At 63.5% G+C, this 23,532-nt stretch overlaps 2 protein-coding genes across 4 annotated transcripts; both read right to left on the bottom strand.

Moving 5' to 3' along the window:
• Positions 1–218: 218 nt before the first annotated feature.
• Positions 219–18,556, bottom strand: STIP1 (stress induced phosphoprotein 1). 3 transcript variants are annotated; one of them, XM_033083582.1, is made up of 14 exons: positions 18,481–18,556; positions 16,805–17,014; positions 15,154–15,295; positions 13,535–13,676; positions 10,957–11,119; positions 9,246–9,372; positions 9,058–9,160; positions 8,855–8,975; positions 8,682–8,778; positions 8,474–8,598; positions 4,507–4,543; positions 3,589–3,692; positions 2,388–2,560; positions 219–463 (listed from the first exon to the last, which is right to left on the bottom strand). In XM_033083582.1, the coding sequence occupies exons 1-14, from the start codon at positions 18,487–18,489 to the stop codon at positions 391–393; spliced, it is 1,626 nt and encodes a 541-aa protein (XP_032939473.1). In that variant the 5' UTR covers positions 18,490–18,556; the 3' UTR covers positions 219–390. The 3 variants fall into 3 exon arrangements, with proteins under 3 accessions (XP_032939473.1, XP_032939475.1, XP_032939474.1); XM_033083584.1 differs by lacking the exons at positions 219–463; positions 2,388–2,560 and adding an exon at positions 2,638–2,727; XM_033083583.1 differs by lacking the exons at positions 219–463; positions 2,388–2,560 and adding an exon at positions 2,831–2,912.
• Positions 18,537–23,081, bottom strand: LOC117009236 (leucine-rich repeat transmembrane protein FLRT1-like). Its single transcript, XM_033083474.1, has 5 exons — positions 23,053–23,081; positions 22,028–22,106; positions 20,020–21,582; positions 19,776–19,875; positions 18,537–18,805 (listed from the first exon to the last, which is right to left on the bottom strand). The coding sequence occupies exons 3-5, from the start codon at positions 21,565–21,567 to the stop codon at positions 18,537–18,539; spliced, it is 1,917 nt and encodes a 638-aa protein (XP_032939365.1). The 5' UTR covers positions 21,568–21,582; positions 22,028–22,106; positions 23,053–23,081.
• Positions 23,082–23,532: the final 451 nt, after the last annotated feature.

Below are 23,532 nucleotides of genomic sequence, written 5' to 3'. Positions count from 1 at the left end.
TCTTTAAAGGGAGGGGCTCAGACCCCCAAATCTTTGTGGGAGGGGCTTGGATGCCCCAAATATTTGTGGGAGGGGGCTCAGACCCCCCAAATTCTTTGTGGGAGGGGCTCAGCCCCCCCCCCCAGTCCCACACCCGGGGGTCCCACCCCCATTTTGGGGACCCCCCTGTCCCCCCCCCCCCCATTTTGGGGACCCCCCCCAAGCCCCCAGGCCGGGGTCACTGCTCCGCTCTTTATTGGGGGTGGCAGCGCCCCAGAACCAACAGAATTTTCTTTTTTTTTTTCATTTTTTTTTCCTTTTTTTGTTTTTGGGGGGGGTGTGTGGGGGAGGGGCAGCGCCCCCCAGCCCCCCCCTGCAGGGTGGGGGGGTCCCCGGGGGGGTCCGGGGGGGTCACCGGATGGCGATGAGCCCCACGTCCATCAGCTTCTGGATCTTCTGCGCGATCAGCGGGTTCTTCAGGTGCCTGGGGGGACAGGGGACAGCTGGGGACACCTGGGGACAGCTGGGGACAGCCTGGAGACAGCTGGGGACAGCCTGGAGACACCTGGGGACAGCCTGGGGACAGCCTGGGGACACTTGGGGGACATGAGGGGACAGCTGGGGACATGAGGGGACAGCCTGGGGACAGCCTGGGGACACCTGGGGGACATGAGGGGACAGCTGGGGACATCTGGGGACACCTTGGGAACAGCTAGGGACACGTGGGGACAGCCTGGGGGACATGAGGGGACAGCTGGGGACAGCCTGGGGACACCCCAGCATAGCCTGGGGACACGAGGGGACAGCTGGGGACACCTCAGGGACATGAGGGGACAGTTGGGGACACCCTGGGGACACGGGGGGATATGAGGGGACAGCTGGGGACACCTTGGGGACAGCCTAGGGACATGAGAGGACACCTGGGGACACCCTGAGGACACCTTGGGGACACAGGGGTACACCTCAGGGACATGAGAGGACACCCCAGCACGGCCTGGGGACACCTTGGGGACATGGGGGGGACACCTTGGGGACATCCTGGGGGTTTCCGGGTGACCTCTGGGGACACTTAGGGACACCCTGGGGATCTCTGTGACCTCTGGGGACACCTTGGGGGGACACTGTGGGTTTCTGGGTGACCCCTGGGGACACTTTAGGGACACTCTGAGTGACCCCTGAGCCCCCCCAGCCAGACACCACCACCTCAGGGACACCGGGGACACCTCCCCCACCCTCGGTGCCACCCCTCAGCACCTTGGTGACACCCTGGGGACACTTGGGGACACCCTGGGGACACTCTGAGTGACTCCTTCCCCCTTCCCTGATCCCCCCCAGCCGGACACCACCACCCTGCCCCCACTTTGGCCACCTCAGGGACCCTCCCCCACCCTCAGTGCCATCCCCCAGCACCCTGGGGACACCTTGGGGACACTTCAGGGACAGATGGGGACATCTCTGACACCTCAGGGACACTCTGAGGACACTTCAGGGATACTTGGGGACAGCCCAGCATGGCCTGGGGACACCTTGTGGACATCCTGAGAATCTCTGTGACGCTTGGGGACACCCTGGGGGTTCTGGGTGATCTCTGGGGACACCTTGGGGACACTGTGGGGGTTTCTGGGTGACCCCTGGGGACACCTTGGGGACACTTAGGGATACCCTGGGGATCTCTGTGACCCCTGGGGACACTTAGGGACACTCTAAGTGACCCCTGAGCCCCCCCAGCTGGACACCACCACCCTGCCCCCACTTTGGCCACCTCAGGGACACCTCCCCCACCCTCGGTGCCACCCCCCAGCACCCTGGTGACACCTTGGGGACACTTCAGGGACAGCTGGGGACATCTCTGACACCTCAGGGACACTCTGAGGACACTTCAGGGATACTTGGGGACACCCCAGCACGGCCTGGGGACACCCTGGGGACACCCTGAGAATCTCTGTGACCTCTGGGGACACTTTGGGGATCTCTGTGACCTCTGGGGACACCTTGGGGACACTCAGGGATACCCTGGGGATCTCTGTGACCCCTGGGGACACTCTGGGGACACCTTGGGGACACTTAGGGACACCCTGGGGATCTCTGTGACCCCTGGGGACACTTAGGGACACTCTGAGTGACCCCTGAGCCCCCCCAGCCGGACATCACCACCCTGCCCTCCCTTTGGCCACCTCAGGGACACCTCCCCCACCCTCAGTGCCACCCCCCAGCACCTTGGTGACACCCTGGGGACACTTGGGGACACCCTGAGTGACCCCTGCCCCCTCCCCTGAGCCCCCCCAGCCAGACACCACCACCTCAGGGACACCGGGGACACCTCCCCCACCCTCAGTGCCACCCCCCAGCACCCTGGGGACACTTGGGGACACCCTGGGGACACCCTGGGGACACTTGGGGACACTGACTCGCTCAGGGCCTGCGGGTCCTTCTGCATCTGCTCGAGGATGAGGCGCATGGCCGGGTCCCCCATGATCTGCTGCACCTCGGGGTCGGCCAGGGCGCGGCGCCGCAGCTCCTCGGGGGGCTCCGAGCGGTGCTGCTGCCCCCGCAGGCAGCGCCTCTGACCCTCTGCTGCCTCCTGGGGACATTGAGGGGACAACAGGGGACATCAGGAGTGTCACACAGTGTCACAGGGGTCATGGGGACACAGGGGACATTAGAGTCATGGGGGTGTCACAGCTCCTCGGGGGGCTCCGAGCGGTGCTGCTGCCCCCTCAGGCAGCGCCTCTGCCCCTCTGCTGCCTCCTGGGGACATCGAGGGGACAACAGGGGACATCAGGGTGACACAGGGGACATCAGGGACATGGGGCAGTCACAGGGACACAGTGACATGGGGGTGTCACAGGGCCATGGGGGTGTCACAGCTCTTCGGGGGGCTCCGAGCGGTGCTGCTGCCCCCTCAGGCAGCGCCTCTGACCCTCTGCTGCCTCCTGGGGACATGGGGACAACAGGGGACATCAGGGTGACACAGGGGACATCAGGGACATGGGGGTGTCACAGGGGTTTGGGGACATGGGGGTGTCAGAGCTCCTCGGGGGGGCTCCGAGCGGTGCTGCTGCCTCCTCAGGCAGCGCCTCTGACCCTCTGCTGCCTCCTGGGGACATCAGGGGACACCAGGAGTGTCACAGAGTGTCACAGGGGTCATGGGGACATCAGAGACATGGGGGTGTCACAGCTCCTTGGGGGACTCGGAGCCTCTGCTCCTCTGCTGCCTCCTGGGGACATGAGGACACAGAGGTGTCACAGGGGTTTGGGGACATGGGGGTGTCACAGGGGTCACAGGGGACATGGGAGGGTCACAGGGACATGAGGACACAGGGGTGTCACAGGGGTCATGGAGAAATGGGGGTGTCACAGGGGTCAGGGGGTGTCACAGGGGTCACAGGAGGGTCACAGGGGTGTCACAGGGGGGTTCAAAAGGGTCCCAAGGGGGCACAGAGGAGCCAAAGGGATTGGGGGGGGTCAGGGGGGTCCCCAGGGGGTCCTGGGGGTGTCTGAGGGGTCCCAGGGGTGTCAGAGGGTCCCAAGGGGGTCCTAGGGGTGTCAGAGGGTCCCAGGGGTGTCACAGGAGTGTCACAGGGGTGTCCCAGGGGGTCCTGGTCTCACCTTGCAGGAGGGGTCGAGCTCCAGGGCGCGCTGATAAACCTCCATGGCCTTGGTGTAATCGCGCATGGCCTCGAGCGCGGCTGCCTTCCGCGTGTAACCCTTGACTGGGGACAGCGGGGACAGGGGGGGACAGCAGGGACAGGAGGGGACATGGGAGGGACAGCAGGGACAGGGGGGACATGGGAGGGACAGCAGGGACAGGAGGGGACAGCAAGGACATGGGGGGGACATCAGGGGGACAGCAGGTGAACAGCAGGGACAGAGGGGACATGGGGGGACAGCAGGGACATGATGGGGACATGATGGGGACATGATGGGGACATGATGGGGACATGATGGGGACATGATGGGGACATGGGGGGACAGCAGAGACAGGAGGGGACAGCAGGGGGACAGCAGGGACAGAGGGGACATGGGGGACAGGGGGACAGGAGGGGACACATGGGAATGTGAGGACAGGGATGGGGGGACACAGGGACAGAAGGGGGACGGGGACAGGAGGGGACACAGGGACAGGAGGAAAGACATGAGGACAGGAGGGGACACAGGGACAGGTGGAGAGACACAGGGACAGGAGGAGGGACACAGGGACAGTGGGGGACAGGAAAGGACACAGGGACAGGAGGAAAGACATGGGGACAGAGGAACAGGGACACAGGTTTAGGGGGATGGACAGGTGAGGGGACAGGTGAGGGGACACAGGGACAGGAGGGGACACAAGGACAAGAGAGGACAGGAGGAGACACAAGGACAGGAGGGGGCAGGAGGGGACAAGAAGAGGGAGGCACACACAGGTACAGGCACACAAGGAGGGGGGTGAGGATGGTGAGGGCACAGCAGAGGAAGGGCAGGGCCTGTCCCCTGATGTCCCCTGATGTCCCCTCCTGTCCCCTGATGTCCCCTGCTGTCCCCACTCACTGAAGGTCGGCTCCAGCCGGATGCACTCCTCACAGTCCTGGGGACAAACGGGGGGGTCAGGAGTGGCCCAGGAGCCCCAAAATCAGCTCCCCATGTCCCTCTGTCCCCAAAATCAGCCCCCCAGGACTCTCAAACCTGCCCCCAAATTGGTACCCACCTCTCAAACCAGCCCCCAGGACCTCAAATCCAGCCCCAAACCCCCCAAATCAACCCTCAGGACCCTCTAACACCCCTCAAACCACCCTAGAATCCTCCAAACCAGTCCCAAACCCCTTAAACCAACCCCCAGGACCCTCTTAAACCCCTTAAAACCACCCCAAAACCCCCAAACCCAGCCCCAAAACCCCCAAACCAACCCCCAGGACCCTCTCACACCCCCCAAAACCAGCCCCAAACCCCCCTAAACCAACTCTCAAGACCCTCTCAAACCCCTCAAACCTACCCAGGACTCCCAAACCCAGCCCCAACCCCCCATAATCAACCATCAGGACCCTCTAACACCCTCCAAACCACTCCAGGCACCCCAAACCCAGCCCCAAACCCCCCAAACCAACCTCCAGGACCCTCTAACACTCCCCCAAATCACTCCAGGACCCCCAAACCCAGTCCCCAAGACCCTCTTAAACCCCCCAAACCTACCCAGCACTCTCAAACCCAGTCCCAAACCCCCATAATCAACCATCAGGACCCTCTAACACCCTCCAAACCACTCCAGGCACCCCAAAACCAGCCCCAAACCCTCCAAACCAACCCTCAGGACTCTCTCACACCCCTCAAACCACCCCAGGCCCCCCAAAACCAGCCCCAAACCCCCCAAAACAATCTACAGGACCCTCTAACACTCTCCTAAATCACTCCAGGACTCCCAAACCCAGCCCCCAGGACCCTCTTAAACCCCCCAAACCTACCCAGGACTCCCAAACCCAGCCCCAAACCCCCATAATCAACCCTCAGGATCCTCTAAAACCCCCCCAAATCACCCCAGGCACCCCAAAATCAGCCCCCAGCCCCTCAAAACAACCCTGAGAACCCTCTTAAACCCCTCAAAACCACCCCAAAACCCCCAAACCCTGTCCCAAACCCAGTCCCAAATCCCCCAAACCCAACCCTCAGGACCCTCTAACACCCTTCAAACCACCCCAGGCACCCCAAACCCAGCCCCAAACTCCCCTAAAACAACTCTCAGGACCCTCTCAAATCCCTCAAACCACCCTAGAATCCTCTAAACCAGCCCCAAACCCCCAAACCAACCCTGAGAACCCTCTTAAACCCCTCAAAACCACCCCAAAACCCCCAAACCCAGCCCCAAAACCCCCAAACCAACCCCCAGGACCCTCTCACACCCTCCAGACCACCCCAGGCCCCCCTAAACCAACTCTCAAGACCCTCTCAAACCCCTCAAACCTACCCAGGACTCTCAAACCCAGTCCCAAACCCCTCAAACCAACCCTCAGAACCCTCTCACAGCCCTCAGACCCCCCCAGAACCTCCAAACCCAGTCCCAAACCCCCATAATCAACCATCAGGACCCTCTAACACCCTCCAAATCACCCCAGGACCCCCAAACCCAGTCCCCAGGACCCTCTTAAATCCCCCAAACCTACCCAGGACTCCCAAAACCAGCCCCAAACCCCCATAATCAACTCTCAGGACCCTCTCACACCTCCCAAACCACCCCAGGCCCCCCAAAATCAGTCCCCAGCCCTTCAAACCAACCCTCAGGACCCTCTAACACCCCTCAAATCACCCCAGGCACCCCAAAACCAGCCCCAAACCCCCCTAAACCAACTCTCAAGACCCTCTCAAACCCCTCAAACCTACCCAGCACTCTCAAAACCAGCCCCAAACCCCCGTAATCAACTCTCAGGACCCTCTTAAACCCCTCAAAACCACCCCAAAACCCCCAAACCCTGTCCCAAACCCAGTCCCAAACCCCCCAAACCAACCCCTAGGACCCTCTCACACCCCTCAAACCACCCCAGGCCCCTCAAAACCACCCCAAAACCCCCAAACCCAGCCCCAAAACCCCCAAACCAACCCCCAGGACCCTCTCACACCCTCCAGACCACCCCAGGCCCCCCTAAACCAACTCTCAAGACCCTCTCAAACCCCTCAAACCTACCCAGGACTCTCAAACCCAGTCCCAAACCCCTCAAACCAACCCTCAGAACCCTCTCACAGCCCTCAGACCCCCCCAGAACCTCCAAACCCAGTCCCAAACCCCCATAATCAACCATCAGGACCCTCTAACACCCTCCAAATCACCCCAGGACCCCCAAACCCAGTCCCCAGGACCCTCTTAAATCCCCCAAACCTACCCAGGACTCCCAAAACCAGCCCCAAACCCCCATAATCAACTCTCAGGACCCTCTCACACCTCCCAAACCACCCCAGGCCCCCCAAAATCAGTCCCCAGCCCTTCAAACCAACCCTCAGGACCCTCTAACACCCCTCAAATCACCCCAGGCACCCCAAAACCAGCCCCAAACCCCCCTAAACCAACTCTCAAGACCCTCTCAAACCCCTCAAACCTACCCAGCACTCTCAAAACCAGCCCCAAACCCCCGTAATCAACTCTCAGGACCCTCTTAAACCCCTCAAAACCACCCCAAAACCCCCAAACCCTGTCCCAAACCCAGTCCCAAACCCCCCAAACCAACCCCTAGGACCCTCTCACACCCCTCAAACCACCCCAGGCCCCCCAAAACCAGCCCCAAACCCCCCAAACCAATACCCAGGACCCTCTAACACTCCCCCAAACCACTCCAGGACTCCCAAACCCAGCCCCAAACCCCCATAATCAACCATCAGGATCCTCTAAAACCCCCCCAAATCACCCAGGCACCCCAAAATCAGCCCCCAGCCCCTCAAAACAACCCTGAGAACCCTCTTAAACCCCTCAAAACCACCCCAAAACCCCCAAACCCTGTCCCGAACCCAGTCCCAAATCCCCCAAACCCAACCCTCAGGACCCTCTAACACCCTTCAAACCACCCCAGGCACCCCAAACCCAGCCCCAAACTCCCCTAAAACAACTCTCAGGACCCTCTCAAACCCCTCAAACCTACCCAGCACTCTCAAAACCAGCCCCAAACCCCCGTAATCAACTCTCAGGACCCTCTTAAACCCCTCAGACCCCCCAGAACCCCCAAACCCAGCCCCAAACCACCCAAACCAACCCTCAGGACCCTCTAACATCCCTCAAACCATCCTAGAATCCTCCAAACCAGTCCCAAACCAACCCTCAGGACCCTCTCAAACCCCTCAGACCCCCCCAGAACCTCCAAACCCAGTCCCAAACCCCCATAATCAACCCCCAGGACCCTCTAACACCCTCCAAACCACTCCAGGCACCCCAAAACCAGCCCCAAACCCTCCAAACCAACCCTCAGGACTCTCTCACACCCCTCAAATCACTCCAGGCACCCCAAAACCAGCCCCAAACCCCCCAAACCAATCTCCAGGACCCTCTAACACTCTCCTAAATCACTCCAGGATCCCCAAACCCAGCCCCCAGGACCCTCTTAAATCCCCCAAACCTACCCAGGACTCCCAAAACCAGCCCCAAACCCCCCTAAAACAACTCTCAGGACCCTCTCACACCTCCCAAACCACCCCAGGCCCCCCAAAATCAGTCCCCAGCCCTTCAAACCAACCCTCAGGACCCTCTAACACCCCTCAGACCCCCCAAACCCAGCCCCAAACCACCCAAACCAACCCCCAGGACCCCCTCAAACCACCCTAGAATGCTCCAAACCAGCCCCAAACCCCCATAATCAACTCTCAGGACCCTCTTAAACCCCTCAAAACCACCCCAAAACCCTCAAAACCCAGCCCCAAAATCCCCCAAACCAGCCCCCAGGACCCTCTCACACCCCCCAGCCCCCCCCAAACCCACTCCCCAGCCCTCCAACCCAGCCCCCAGGACCCTTTTACACCCCCCATCCCCCCCAATCCCTGCCCAGACCTTGAGGGCCAGGGGGAACTCGAGCAGTTTGGTGTAGCAGGCGGCGCGGTTGCTGTAGAGCCGCGCCTCGTGCGGGTTGCGCCGGATGGCCTCGCTGTAATGCTTCATGGCCTGGGGGTAATCCCCTGAAAGCAGAGCCCTCCTCACCCTCAGGGGGGTGCCCCAAATCCCTCAGAGCCCCCCCAGACCCCCCCCAAACCCCTCAGACCTCGCTGGAAGCACTCATTGCCTTTATTCTTCTCCTCCAGCGCCAGGTCGGGGTCGATGTAAGCCAAGCGCTCCTGCTCCTTCAGGATCTTCTCAGCCTGCAGCAGCGAGTTTGGGGGTTCAGGGAAGGGCTCTGGGGGTGTCCCCCTGCTGTCCCCATGTCCCCCAGCCCACCTGCTGACACTTTTTGAGCACGTCAGGCGTGCGGTGCTCGGCCAGGGATTTGTTGTAGAAGTGCACGGCGTCCTTGTAGCGCTCCTCGCGGAAATACGAGTTCCCGATGCGGGCGTAGGCCCTGCCACACAAACAGGATTATTTTTGGGGTGCACAGAGATGATTTAGGGTCCCCCAAACCTTTCAAACCCCTCCAAACTCACTTGGCAATCTGCCTGTAATCCTCACGGTTCTCCCGGCCCACCTCGATGGCGCGCTCGCACAGCGCCCGGCACCGCTCGTACTCGCCCGTCTCGAAGTACACAGCTGAAAATGGGGGGGATTTTGGGGGGTTCAGGGGGGTTTGGGGGGTCGGGAGGGGTGGTTCAGGGAGGGTTTCAAGGTGACAAACCTGCTTGGTTGGTGACATAAGTCATGTTGGTGGGGTCCAGCTGCTCGGCGCGGGTGTAGTGCTCCAGCGCCGCCGGGAACTCCTTGCGCTTGTAGGCGGCGTTGCCGAGTTCCTTCTCCTTCTGAGCCTGGGGGGAGACCCAAAAACGGCTGAAATCACCCCAAAATTCACACCCAGAGCCTGTCCCCATCAGTGATCCAGTTCCTTCTCCTTCTGAGCCTGGGGGAGACCCAAAAAAACGGCTGAAATCACCCAAAAATTCACACCCAGAGAATCCCTGAATCAGTGAGCCAGTTCCTTCTCCTTCTGAGCCTGGGGGGAACCCAAAAAAACGGCTGAAATCACCCCAAAAATGGCTGAAATCACCCCAAAATTCACACCCAGATCCTGCCCCAGTTCCTTCTCCTTCTGAGCCTGGGGAGACCCAAAAAACGGCTGAAATCACCCCAAAATTCACACCCAGAGTCTCCCTGAATCAATGAGCCAGCTCCTTCTCCTTCTGAGTCTGGGGGAGACCAAAAAACGGCTGAAATCACCCAAAAATTCACACACAGAGCCTCCCCCAATCAGTGATCCAGTTCCTTCTCCTTCTGAGCCTGAGGGGAGCCCCAAAAAACGGCTGAAATCACCCCAAAATTCACACCCAGATTCTCCCCTAATCAGTGAGCCAGTTCCTTCTCCTTCTGAGCCTGGGGGGAGCCCCAAAAAACAGCTGAAATCACCCCAAAAATGACTGAAATCACCCAAAAATTCACACCCAGAGCCTCCCCTAATCAGTGATCCAGTTCCTTCTCCTTCTGAGCCTGGGGGGAACCCAAAAAACGGCTGAAATCACCCCAAAAATTCACACCCACAATCTCCCCCCAATCAATGAGCCAGCTCCTTCTCCTTCTGAGCCTGGGGGGAGCCCCAAACATGGCTGAAATCACCCCAAAAATGGCTGGATTCCCCCCAAAAACCAGTCGAAATCACCCCAGAACTCACACCCAGATCCCGCCCCAGCTCCTTCTCCTTCTGAGCCTGGGGGGAGCCCCAAAAATTACTGATACCAGCCCAAAATTCACACCCAGAGCCTCCCCCAACCAATGATCCAGCTCCTTCTCCTTCTGAGCCTGGGGGAGACCCAAAAACAGCTGAAATCACCCCAAAATTCACACCCAGAGAATCCCTGAATCAATGAGCCAGTTCCTTCTCCTTCTGAGTCTGGGGGGAGCCCAAAAAATGACTGAAATCACCCCAAAAATGATTGAAATCACCCCAAAAATGACTGAAATCACCCCAGAATTCACACCCAGAGTCTCCCCCAATCAATGAGCCAGTTCCTTCTCCTTCTGAGCTTGGGGGAGCCCAAAAAACGGCTGAAATCATCCCAAAAATGACTGAAATCACCCCAGAATTCACACCCAGATGCTGCCCCAGTTCCTTCTCCTTCTGAGCCTGGAGGGGAGCCCAAAAAATGGCTGAAATCACCCCAAAAATGACCGAAATCACCCCAAAAATGACTGAAATCACCCCAAAACCAACTGAAATCACCCCAAAAATTACTGAAATCACCCCAAAAAATGGCTGGGATCCCCTCAAATCTGCCCTAGAGCCCCCAAAATTCCCCTGAACCCCCCAAAACTCCCCCCAATCCCCCCAAACTCCCCCCCACGGCTCCTCAGGGGGGCAGGGATGACCCCAAATCTGTTTTTGGGGACCCCCCCCTCACCTCCTGTTTGTTTTGGGGGAGCTCCTCGGCCGGGGGGGGCTGGGAGGGGGGAGGGGGAGGTGGGGGGGGAGGGGAAGGAGCCTCCTCCTCCTCCTCGGCCCCACTCAGCTCCACCCCCAGCAGGACACTCAGTGTGGTCATCACCCGGGGGTCCTGCAGCTTCCTGGGGAGGGGGGGAGCAGGGTTCAGCCCAGAACCCAGCCCCAAAATTCCCAGCTCAAAATCCCCACCCCAAAATTCCCATCCCCAAAATCCCCAGCTCAAAATTCCCATCCTCCAAATTCCCATCCCAAAATCCCCCCATCCTCAAAATCCCCATCCTAAAAATCCCCCCAGCCCAAAATTTCCATCCCAGAATCACCCCAAAATCCGCCCATCCCAAAACTTCCATCTCAGAATAATCCCAAAATCCCCAGCCCCAAAATTCCCATCCCCAAAATCCATCCATCCCAGAGTTCCATCCCACAACCACCCCAAAAATCCCCAGCCCAAAATCCCCATCTCAAAATTTCCATCCCAAAACCCCCAGCCTTAAGTTCCCATCCTAAAATCCCCATCCCAAAATTCCCATCCCAAAATCCACCCCAAAATTTCCATCCCAGCATCACCCCAAAAATCCCCAGCCCAAAATTTTCATCCTAAAATCCCCCCATCCCAAAATTTCCATCTCAGAATAACCCCAAAATCCCCACCCCAAAACCCCCAGCCCCAAAATTCCCATCCTCAAAATCCCCCCATCCCAAAATTTCCATCCCCAAAATCCCTCCCATTCCCAGAGTTCCATCCCAGAACCACCCCAAAAATCCCCAGCCCCAAAATCCCCATCCCAAAACCCCCAGTCCCAAAATTTCCATCCTAAAATCCCCATCTCAAAATTTCCATCCCAGAACTACCCCAAAATCCCCATCCCAAAATCCCCCCATCCCAAAATTTCCATCCCAGAACCACCCCAAAACCCCCAGTCCCAAAATTACCATCCCCAAAATCCCCATCCTAAAATCCCCCACCCCAAATCCCACCTGAGGGGGCCCCCCAAAATTCCCTCCAAGTGCCCCCAAACCCTTCCCAACACCCCAGAACCTCCCTCCCAGTACCCCCAAAGCCCTCTCAAACCCCTTCCAATCCCTCTCAAACCCTTCCCAGCCCCCCAAAACTCCCTCCCAGTGCCCCCCAACTCATTTTCAGTCCCCCCAAATCCCTTCCAAACCCCTCCCAGCCCTTTTCAATCCCCTCCCAACCCCTCCAAACCCCATCCCAGCCCCCCCAAACCCCCTCCAAACTCCCCCTAACCCCTCCCAATCCCTCCCAGGACCCCCCAAACCCCTCCCAGCCCCCCAAGACCCCTCCCAGGACCCCCCAAACCCCCTCCCAGTCCCCTCAATCCCCTCCCAGCCGCTTTCAAGCTCCTCCCAGCTCACCCCAAACCCCCTCCAACCCCCTCCCAGCCCCCAAATTCCCCCCAAAACCCTCCCAGGACCCCCCAAACTCCCTCCCAAACCCCTCCCAGCCCCTCCAAACCCCCCCCAAACCCCCTTGAAACTCCCCCAAACCTCCTCCCAGGTCCCCAGCCCCACCTCCTAGCCCCTTTCAATCCCCTCTCAATCCCCTCCCAGCCCCCAGATCCCTCCCAAACCCCTCCCAGGACCCCCTAAACTCCCTGCCAAACCCCTCCCAGCCCCCCTCAGACTCCTCCCAAACCCCTCAATCCCTTCCCAGCCCACCCCAAACCCCTTCCAGCCCCTCAAACACCCCTCCCAACCCCCCCAAACTCCTCCCAACCCCCTCCCAGCCCCTTTCAAACCCCCCCCAAACCCCTCCCAGCCCCCCCCAGACTCCTCCTAATCCCCTCCCAACCCCCACAACTCCCTCCAAACTCCTCCCAGCCCCCCAAGACCCCTCCCAAACTCCTCCCAACCCCCTCCCAGCTCCTTTCAAGCTCCTCCCAGCCCACCCCAAACCCCCTCCAACCCCCTCCCAGCCCCCAGATTCCCCCCAAACCCCTCCCAGCCCCTTTCAATCCCTTCCCAGTCCCTCCCAAACCCCTCCCAGCCCCCCAAGACCCCTCCCAAACTCCTCCCAATCCCCTCCCAGCCCCTTTCAACCCCCTCTCAACCCACCCCAAAACCCTCCCAGCCCCTCCCAACCCCCAAATTCCCCCCAAACCCCTCCCAAGACCCCCCAAACTCCCTCCCAAACCCCTCCCAGCCCCTCCAAACCCCCCCCAAACCCCCTTGAAACTCCCCCAAACCTCCTCCCAGGTCCCCAGCCCCCCCTCCTAGCCCCTTTCAATCCCCTCTCAATCCCCTCCCAGCCCCCAGATCCCTCCCAAACTCCTCCCAGGACCCCCCAAACTTCCTCCAAATCCCTCCCAATCCCCTCCAGCCCCATCCCAGGTCCGCAGACCCCCCTCCCAAACCCCTCCCAGCCACCCCCAAACTCCTCCCAATCCCCCAAACCCCTCCCAGCTCCTTCCAATCCCCCTCCCAGCCCCAAGACCCCTCCCAATCCCCTCCCAGCCCCTCCCAACCCCCTCCCAGCCCCCTCCCAGCCCCTCCCCAGCCCCCAGCCCCAGACTGACGCCCCCAGCTGCCCGGGGTCGCTGCGCAGGCTCTCCAGCAGCCGCCGGTACTCGGGGTCCCCCAGCAGCCCCCGGGTGCGGGGATCGGCCTCCAGCCGGGCCAGCAGGTCGGGGGCACTGAAGGGGTTCAGCAGCTTCCTCTCTGCAAGGGGGGGACAAGGGCTCAGGCACCCCAAAATCACTGCAGGACACCCAAAACCAGCACCCTGGAACTGCCAAAAGCTCTCGAGAGGTTTCAGGTTCTTGGGAATTCGTTCCAGGTTGTTGCTCGCCACAAAACCAGCTCTAAATTCCCCCAAATCCAGCCCCAAGCCCCCATAATCAACACTCAGGACCCTCTAACATCCCTCAAATCACTCCAGGATCCCCAAAACCAGCCCCCAGCCCCTCAAATCAACCCTCAGAAACTCTCACACCCCTCAAATCATTCCATGTACCCCAAAACCCCCCCCAGGGATTCCCAAACCCAGCACCTGAAACTCCCCAAAACCTTCCAAAGTCACACAGAATTTGTCCCAGATTGTTGTTCCCCATAAAGCCAGCTCTAAATCTCCCCAAATCCAGCCCCCAGCCCCTAAATCAACCCTCAAGACCCTCTCACACCCCTCAAACCACCCCAGGCACCCCAAAACCCCCCCAGGGATTTCCAAACCCAGCACCCTAAAACACCCAAAACCTTCCAAGATCACCCTGAATTTGTCTCAGGCTGTTGTTCCTCACAAAATCAGCTCTAAATCCCCCCAAATCCAGCCCCCAGCCCCTAAATCAACTCTCAGGACTCTCTCACACCCCTCAAACAACCCCAGGACCCTCCAACCCAACCCTAAACCCCCCTAAAACCAGCCCCAAACCCCACAAACCAACCCTCAGGACCCTCTAACACCCCCCAAATCATTCCAGGACCCCCAAAACCAGCCCCAAACCTCCCTAAGGCAGCCCCCAGTCCCCTAAATCAACCCCCAGAATCCTCAAAACCAGCCCCAAACCCCCATAATCGATCCTCAGGACCCTCTAACATCCCTCAAATCATTCCAGGACCCCCTCAAACCAGTCCCAAACCCCTCAAACCAACCCTCAGGACCCTCTCACACCCCTCAAACCACCTCAGGCTCCCCAAAACCAGCCCCAAACCCCCATAATCAATCCTCAGGATCCTCTAACACCAACCCAAATCACCCCAAAACCAGCCCCAAACCTCCCTAAGGCAGCCCCCAGCCCCCTAAATCAACCCCCAGAACCCTCAAAACCCTCAAAACCAGCCCCAAAACCCCATAATCAATCCTCAGGACCCTCTAACATCCCTCAAATCACCCCAGGACCCCCAAAACCAGCCCCAAACCCCCCAAAACCAGCCCCAAACCCCTCTCAAACCAACCCTCAAAACCTCTCACACCCCTCAAATCACTCCAGGACCCCCAAAACCAGCCCCAACCCCCCCCACACCAGCTCCCAGCCCCTAAATCAACCCTCAGGACCCTCTCATACCCCTCAAAGCACCCCAGGACTCTCAAAACCAGCCCCAAACCCCTCAAACCAACCCTCAGAACCTCTCACACCCCTCAAACCACCCCAGGCCCCCCAAAACCCCTCCCACAAATGCAGCCCCCAGCCCCCCATACCTGCCAGCCTGCTCTCCACGCCCCTCAGGCCCTGCAGCAGCTGCTCATTGCCGGGGTCCCGGGCCAGCCCCTCCTCGTAGGTGGCCTTGGCCTCCTCCAGGCGCTGCAGGAACTCCAGAGCCGCCGCCTTGCGCGAGTAGCCCTGGGGGACACGGCCAGGCTGAGCCCCCCAGGGGTCCTCAGGGGGTGGGGGGGGACATTGAGACCCCCATCCTGACCCTGTGTGGTCAGTCCTGCTTGGGCTGAGCCCCCCAGGGGTCCTCAGGGGGTGGGGGGGACATTGGGACCCCCATCCTGACCCTGTGTGGTCAATCCTGCTCAGGCTGAGCCTTGGTGATGCCGTAGGGGGTGTGCAGAGCCCCCAGAATCAGTCCCCAGTCCCATCACAGACACCCCAAATTCATCTCTCCATGATCCAATGGGGGCTGTGCAGACCCCCCAAAATCACCCCCCAATCCCATCCCTCTGTGACCTCGTGGGGGGTGTGCAGACCCCCAAAATCAGCCCCCAATTCTGTCCCTCCCCTGACCCAATGGGGGGTGTACAGACCCCCAAAATCCCCCCACCTTGGCCCAGTTGTCCCAGTCCCACCACACCCCACCCTGGCCCGGTTCTGCCCCACCTTGGCCTGGTTTTGCCCCACCTTGGCCCAGTGTTGCCCAAGCCCAGCCCAGTTGCCCCACCCTGGCCCGGTCCTGCCCCACCTTGGCCCAGTCTGGCCGCAGCTCCAGCGTGCGGCAGGCATCAGCCAGGGCCCAGTTCTGCCCCACCCAGTCCCAGTCTGGCCCAGTTCTGCCCCACCCTGGCCCAGTTCTGCCCCAGTCCCACCATACCCCAACCCCACCATACCCCAGTCTGGCCCAGTTACTCCAGTCCCACTCTGGCCCAGTTGCCCCAGCCCCACCACACCCCACCCTGGCCCGGTTCCCCCACCTTGGCCCAGTCTGGCCCAGTCTGGCCCAGTCCAACCTTGGTGCAGTCCGGCCGCAGCTCCAGCGTGGGCAGGCATCAGCCAGGGCCTGGTTGCCCCACCTTGGCCCAATTGCCCCAGCCTGGCTCGGTTCTGCCCCAGTCCCACCATACCCCAGCCCCACCCTGGCCCAGTTCCCCACCTTGGCCCAGTCTAGCTCAGTTCTGCCCCACCTTGGCCCAGTCTGGCCCAGTTCTGCCCCACCTTGGCCCAGTCTGGCCGCAGCTCCAGCGTGCGGCAGGCATCAGCCAGGGCCCGGTTCTGCCCCAGTCCCACCATACCCCAGTCTGCCCCAGTTCCCCACCTTGGCCCAGTCTGGCCCAGTTGCCCCAGCCCAGTTCTACCCCACCTTGGCCCAGTTCTGCCCCACCTTGGCCCAGTCTGGCCACAGCTCCAGCGTGTGGCACTTGTCCGCCAGGGTTTGGTTCTGCCCCACCTTGGCCCAGTTGCGCCAGTCCCACCCTGGTCTGGTTCCCCCACCTTGGCCCAGTCTGGCCCAGTTGTGCCCCACCCTGGCCTGGTTCTGCCCCAGTCCCACCCAGTCCCAGTTCGCCACCCTGGCCCAGTTGCCCCAGTCCCACCTTGGCCCAGTCCGGCTGCAGCTCCAGCGTGTGGCACGCGTCCACCAGGGCCCGATTCTGCCCCAATCCCACCCTGGCCCAGTCTGGCCCAGTTCCCCACCTTGGCCCAGTCCGGCCGCAGCTCCAGCGTGCGGCAGGCGTCCGCCAGGGCCCGGCCGTAGTCGCCCAGGCGCGCGTAGGCCGCCGAGCGGTTGCTGAACAGGACGTGGTTGTTGGGGTCCCGCGCGATGGCGGCCGAGTAGTGACCCACGGCTGCACCCACGTCCCCCGCGGCCAGAGCACGGTTCCCCCGCTCCTTCAGCTCCTGAGCCTGCGGGACACGGGGTGGGGACGGGACAGGGACAGGGAATGGGACAGGGAGAGGGAATGGGACAGGGGAACGGGACAAGAGGAGAGAGAACGGGATGGGAATGGGACAGGAACGGGATGGGAACAGGACAGGAACAGGGACACAGGGAACAGGACAGGGGGAGAGGGAACAGGACAGGGGGAATGGGAACGGGACAGGGACAGAGGGAACGGGACAGGGCCACAGGGAACGGGATGGGAACGGGACAGGAGGAATGGGAATGGAACAGGGGGAATGGGACAAGGGGAGAGAGAATGGGATGGGAACGGGACAGGAACGGGACAGGAACGGAATGGGAACAGGACAGGGACAGAGGGAACGGGACAGGGGGAATGGGAACGGGATGGAAACGGGACAGGAGGAATGGGAATGGAACAGGGGGAACAGGACAAGGGGAGAGGGAACGGGATGGGAACGGGACAGGAGAGGAACAGGGACACAGGGAACAGGACAAGGACAGACGGAACGAGACAGGGACAGAATGAACAAGGCAGGGAGAGGGACAGAGAGAACAGGACAGAGGGAACGGGAACAGGAATGGGACCGGGACAGGAAGAGGAGGAACGGGACAGGGAGAGAGACAGAGGAATGGGAATGGGACAGGGAGAAAAGGAACGGGATCAGGACAGGGAACATGGAGAGAAGGAACAGAACCGGGAACGGGACCGGGATGGGAACGGGACAGGGACAGTGAAGGAGAGGAGGAACGGGACAGGAACGGGAAGAGGATGAAGGAGAAGAGGAAGAGGAGAAGTGAAGAGGAGGGAGAGAAAAGAGACGGAAGGAAAAAAGGGAGAAGAGTGAAGAGCCAGAGCAGCAAGGGGCGAGCAGGACGAGGAGGATGAAGGTGCCAGAAGAACGAAAGTGACGGGAAGAGGAGCAGGACGAGGGCATGAGGAAGATGAGGAGGATGAAGAAGCGAGGCAGGAAGAGAGAGAAGAGCGAGAGCAACAAGAGGGGGCGAGAGAGGTGCGAGCAAGGCCGGAAGGATGAAGATGAGGGAGGTGAAGATGAGGGAGGTGAAGATGAAGGAGACACGAGGAGGAAAAGGAGGGGAGGAAGAAGAACGAGAACGTGAGGAAAGAGCCGCTCACCGGAGACCCCAAACCCCTCAGAGCCCTCCCCGTGTCCTCAAGGACTCCGAACCCCCCTCGCTTCCCCTCAGCTCCCCCAGGACCCCTCAGGGACCCCCGGACAACGCGAACCCGCCTTGAGCCCCCTCAGGGCCCCGCCACCCCCTCAGAGCCCCCCGATCCGGGCAGCGACCCCCGATCCCCTTCAGGACCCCCGATCCCCTTCGGGACCCCCGCCCTGACCCAGCCCCAACCCCGAGACCCGCCCCCCAAATCCCCCAAACCCCCCGAGCCCTCCCATCCCCTCCGCCCGTGCCCGGGACCCCTCAGAGCCGCCCCCCCCCCCGCCGCCACCTCCTCCATGGCCACGGCTCCGCTCGCGCCGCTCCCGCGCCGCCCTCTGGAAGCTGCTAGAACCCCGTGGCCACGCCCCCCGCGCCCCATTGGCCGGCCGCCCCGCCCGCCCGCCCCCGCGCGCGCTCCCATTGGCTGGCGCCCGGCGTTGCCGCCTTCCCATTGGCTGCCGTGCGCAGTGGGGCCCGCCCCCGCCGGAAGCCGGCATCAGGGCCCGCCCCCGCCGCGCTCCTATTGGTCGCGTCTCCCGGTGCTGGGCGCCCATTGGTTGGGCTCCGCTGTGACTTCTGGAATTTTCCGCTTCTCCCATTGGCTGCTAGCGGCGCTAACCACAGAGTACGGGGCGGAAGTGGGGCCAGGTGGAGCTGGGGTGCGCCCCCTGGCGGCACGGAGGTCTCGCTGGGAGGGAGCGAGGGGCGGGGTTTGCACGGGGAGGGGGCGGGGTTTGCACGAAAGGGGCGGGGCTTGCACGGGGACCCTCGCCCGGGGTCAGTGGGAGCCACGGTGGCGAATGGGGGAGGTCACTCCGGGGGAACGGAGGGGTCGAGGGACACACGTGTGACCTTGAGGGGACCCTGGTGTGACCCCCCCACTCCCCTCCCCCAGCCCCTCCCTCCTGTCCCCCCTCCGACCCTCCCCCATTGCTCGCCTCCCTCCGAGGGGTCCCTGTGTCACCACCCCCGCGACCCCCAGTGACACCCCCTGATGTCACATCCCACCCCCTCCCCAAAATTTGCCCCCCCGGTCCCACGGGAAAAAGGCGCCGGCAGGAAAAGGAGCCGCTGGGTTTATTGGGGGGGGGAGGAGAGGGGGGATTTTGGGTCCCCCCCGGCCCTCTCGGGTCGGTTTTTTTCCTGATTTTGGTCCTTTTTTCCCCAAATCCAACGGCAGGGGCGGGGGGAGGGGTGAAGGCACCTCGCGGGGGGGGGTGGGGGGGGAGGGGAAGGGGGGGGCACGGACCCGTCCCGAACTCGCGTGGGGGGAGGGGGGAACCACCCCGACCCCTGGGTCCTCCCCACCCCCACCCCAGGAGGGTCGTGGCTCTCGGGGTCCATCCACCCCCCTCCCCAAATTCCCATTCCTGCACCAAATCCGCCCTTTTTGCTCCCCCCCAAAAAGCCGCGGTGCCCAAAAAACACCTTAAAAAAAGCCAAAAACGCCCCTAAAAGGTTCCCCCGAAACGTCCTCAGAGCCGGGGCGCAGCGCCCCAACCCGGGAGGGGGCCCCAAAACGGGCAGGGGGGTGTCCCAACGAGAGGCCGCCCCCTCCCCCTTATCAAGACCCCCCTCCCCCACCATGGGGCACTTGCCCCCCCCGGTAGCCCCGCACGCCGGGGGGGGGCAGAGGGGGCGGGGGAGGGGGTGGAGGGGGGTACACGGTGCGGATCCCCCCCTCCTCGGGGGTCCGCAGCGGCCTCAGCGCCAACCGCCCCCCACCCCCCCCACCTTTGGGGGGCGGCAAGGGCGGCCCCCCCAGCCCCATCCTCCTCCTCCTCCTCCTCCTCCAGCACCCCCCCAGCACCCCCAGCACCACCCCGGCCGCCGCCGCCGCCGCCGCCCCCAGAGCGGCTGCCGGGGGGAGCGCGGGGGGAGCCGCATCCCCGCCGGGGGCTCCGGGAGAACCGGCCTGGGGGGGGGGATCCCCGGCCCCCGCCCGGGCCTGGGCGCAGAGCGGGGGAGCGGCGGGGGGCTCCAGGGCAGCGAGGCACACCCGGTACGGAGCTCGGGGCTGCAGAGCCCGCACCACGTACTCCCCGCGCTCCCCCCGCACCAAGGTCTCGGTCACCGCTCCCCCCCCGGGCCGGAGCCAGCTCAGCCTCAGCGACGCTCCGGGAGGAGCCGGCGGCCACCGGACCCGCAGGGCCCCTCCGGGAGCCGCCTGCACCCACAACCCCGGCGTGGTGGCCGCGGCTCCCGGCGGGGACACGGCGGCCACAGCGGGCGATGTCCCCCCTCCCGCAGTGCCACCCCCCGAGGCCGGGCTGTCGCACGCGTCCATCTCGCCCCTCAGCTCGCCCACCGGCAGCCCCCGCAGCCTGGCCGGAGCCTGGCACAGCAAACCCCGCACCTCCAGGCGCGGCGGGGCGCGGCGGCGCAGCCAGTCCCGCAGCCAGGCCAGGTTACAGCCGCAGAACCACGGGTTGTTCCGCAGCCCCAGGTGGCTCAGGCTGCCCAGATCGTCGAAGAGCCCCCTGGGCAGCGTGGTCAGGTTGTTGTCCGACAGGTCCAGCCTCTCCAGCGCCCTCATCCTGGCCAGCGCTCCGGCCGGCACGTGGCTGATGGCGTTGGCGGCCAGCGAGAGGCGGCGAAGCCGAGCCCGGGGCAGGTTGGCCGGCGGAGCCGCCAGCGCGTTGCGGCCCAGCGAGAGCTCGCTGAGGTTGCCCAGACGGCTGAAGGTGTCGTCGGCCATGCGCTGGTTCGCCAGCAGGTTCCCGTCCAGCACCAGGCGCCGCAGCGCCGGCAGCCCCTCGAAGGCGCGCAGGGGGATGGTGTGGATGCGGTTATCGTCCAGCCGCAGCTCCTCCAGCGCCGGCGGCAGCCCCGCGGGGACGCTGCTCAGGTGGTTCCGCGACAGGAACAGCAGCCGCAACCGGCGGTTCTCGGCGAACGCGTCCTCCTCGATACCGGCGGCCGACACCGAGTTATCGTCCAGGTGCAGCCGCTCGAGCAGCGGCGCCCGGGCCAGCGCCCGGCGGCACAAACCGCGCACGTTGTTCTCCTGCAGGTGCAGCTCCCGCAGCGCCGGGGGAAGGTGAGCCGGGAGCTGCTCCAGCGCGTTGGCGTACAGGTAAAGCACCCGCAGCGCCGGCAGCCGGCCCAGGCGAGCCGGGATCCCCGCGTCCCCGATGCGGTTGTTCTGCAGGAACAGCGTGGTGGCGCCGGGCGGGAGCCCCTCGGGCACGGCCGTCAGCCCGCGGTCGTTGCAGTAAACGCGGCCGCCGGAGCAGCGGCAAACGGCGGGGCAGGCGCCCACGGTGGCGAGCGTCAGCAGGGTGATGGTGGCCACGGCGGGCAGGAGGCGGGGGGGCCCCCCCCGCGGTGCCCGGGTGACGGGAGGGACGGGGAGGGAAGGGGGAGGGGGGGCCATGGGTGGGCGGGGGTCCTGTGGGGGGGAGGGGGAGGTCAGTGGGGAGGGGGAGGTGAAGCCTCACAGCCCCCTCCCCCCAGGTCACTGATGGGGTCAGGAGGTCAGAGCCCACCCCTGTGTGACCACAAATATGAGGCAGGACCCCCCCCACACTCATCAAAGGGGGGTCAGGACCCCCAGGAAAAGGGCAGAGACCCCTCCCCATTATAGGGCACCCCCCAACATAGAGAACTCTCATTATGGGGCACCCCCAAATACAGGGACCCCCCCCCCAATATTTCCCACCCCCCCTTGTAGGGGACTCCCCCTCCCCCGATTTTAGGGACCCCCTCCCCATTATGGGGAACCCCCCCAACACTTCCCAGGGTCCCCCCTTTTAGGGGACACCCCAAACCCCCCCGCCCCCCATCCTAGGGGGGGGGGTCCCGGCCATCCAGGTGTGCAGGGGGCGGGGCCTTACCTGGCTCCGCTCTCTCCTGGGCTCCTCGTGGCTACCGGCGCCGGTGCTCCATGGCCCCCCCGCCCCGCCGGGGGGGCCCCTGAGGGTGGGGAGGGGGCGTCAGCCATGGTGGGGGGGGTCCTCATGCGACATCCCCCCCCCCCCTTTCTGTGACACCTGGCAGGACTCAGGTGTCCCGACCCTCCCCCCACCCCTCCGGGGGCCAATTAGCAGCGGCACTAATGAACCTCCCCTCATTAGCGGCACCTCGTTAGGGACCCCCCCCCCGCCCCCCCGGGACCCCCCTTGCGTCAGCCCCGGCCTGGGGGGAGGGGTCACGTGACCCCCCGGGAGGGGACACAGGTGACACCGCCAGGAGGGGTCGTGTGACCCCCCCGTGACCCCCAGGGCGGTTTTTGGGGGTCCCATGGAGAGATTTGGGGGGGGGGTCGCTGTGCTGACCCCTGATCCTGCACCCCTCCCCCCCAAAACCTGGAGCATCCCGGGGGGATTTTGGGGGGTGCTGGTGGGGGGGGGGGTGTTTATTTGGGGAGGGGGCTCAGGACACCCGGACCCCTCTTCCCTCCCCTCCCCCTCCTCGCACCCAGCCCGGACGGTCCCTCCCCCCTCCCCCCCCATGCCCGGAGCATCCCCCGGTACCGGGCGGGTTTTGGGGGGGGGTCCCGGGGGTCTCGGTGGGATTTGGGGGGCGCTCAGGGTGGGGGGAGGGCTCGGCCTGGGTGTCCCCCTCCCCTCCCGGACGCTCGGGCCCCTCCCCCCGGCTGGAGCATCCCTGGGAGGTGGGGGTGGGGACGCCGCGGATTTGAGGGGGCTGGGGGGGTCGGAAGGAATTGAGGGGGGGTCTCTAGGTTGGGGAGGGGTCGCTCCGAGGAGCCGCGGGTGGGACCGGGCCCCGCTCCGGCCGAACGGACCCTCCCCCCAATCCCCCCACCCCCCCCCGGGCTGGAGCATCCGCGGTACCGGGAGGAGATCGGGGGGGGCTGGGTCGGGTTTGGGGGTCCCGGGGGGGGTCAGGGGGTCCTTACCGGGTGGTACCGGGCGGAGCGAGCGGGCCCGGCGGCGGCGGCGGCGGCTGCGGGCGTGGGAAGGCGGCGGCGGAGGGGGGGGGGGCCTGGGGAGGGGGGGGGGGGACGGACCGGGACCGCCCCCGGTGCGGGGGGATCGGGGGGGGGGGGGGCGGTCCCGGTCCGTTCCTTCCCGCCCCCCCTTGGGGAGGGGGGATTTGGGGGGGTGGGTGGGGATTTGGGCCGCGGGGGGAATTTGGGGAGGGGGAGGTGGGGATTTGCTGACTCGGATTTTTTTTGGGGTCCCCCCCCGGGTTACCCCGGGGTGGGGAGGGGCGGATTTGGGGGGTCCCGGAGGGGGGGGAGGGTTCTGCTCCTGGGGTGGGTGAGGTCTGTGATCTCCCCCTCCCCAAAATTTTCTCCAAATTCCGCCCCCAGCCCCATTTACCCCCCCCCCCCCAAGGCAGGGGAGGGGGCTCTCGGAGACCCCCGAGTGTCCCA

The sequence above is a fragment of the Catharus ustulatus genome, chromosome 32 (assembly GCF_009819885.2).
Source record: "Catharus ustulatus isolate bCatUst1 chromosome 32, bCatUst1.pri.v2, whole genome shotgun sequence".
Taxonomy (NCBI): Eukaryota; Metazoa; Chordata; class Aves; order Passeriformes; family Turdidae; genus Catharus; species Catharus ustulatus.
The sequence above is the reverse complement of the archived record's forward strand: the minus strand, read 5'-3'. Positions and strand labels throughout refer to the sequence as shown.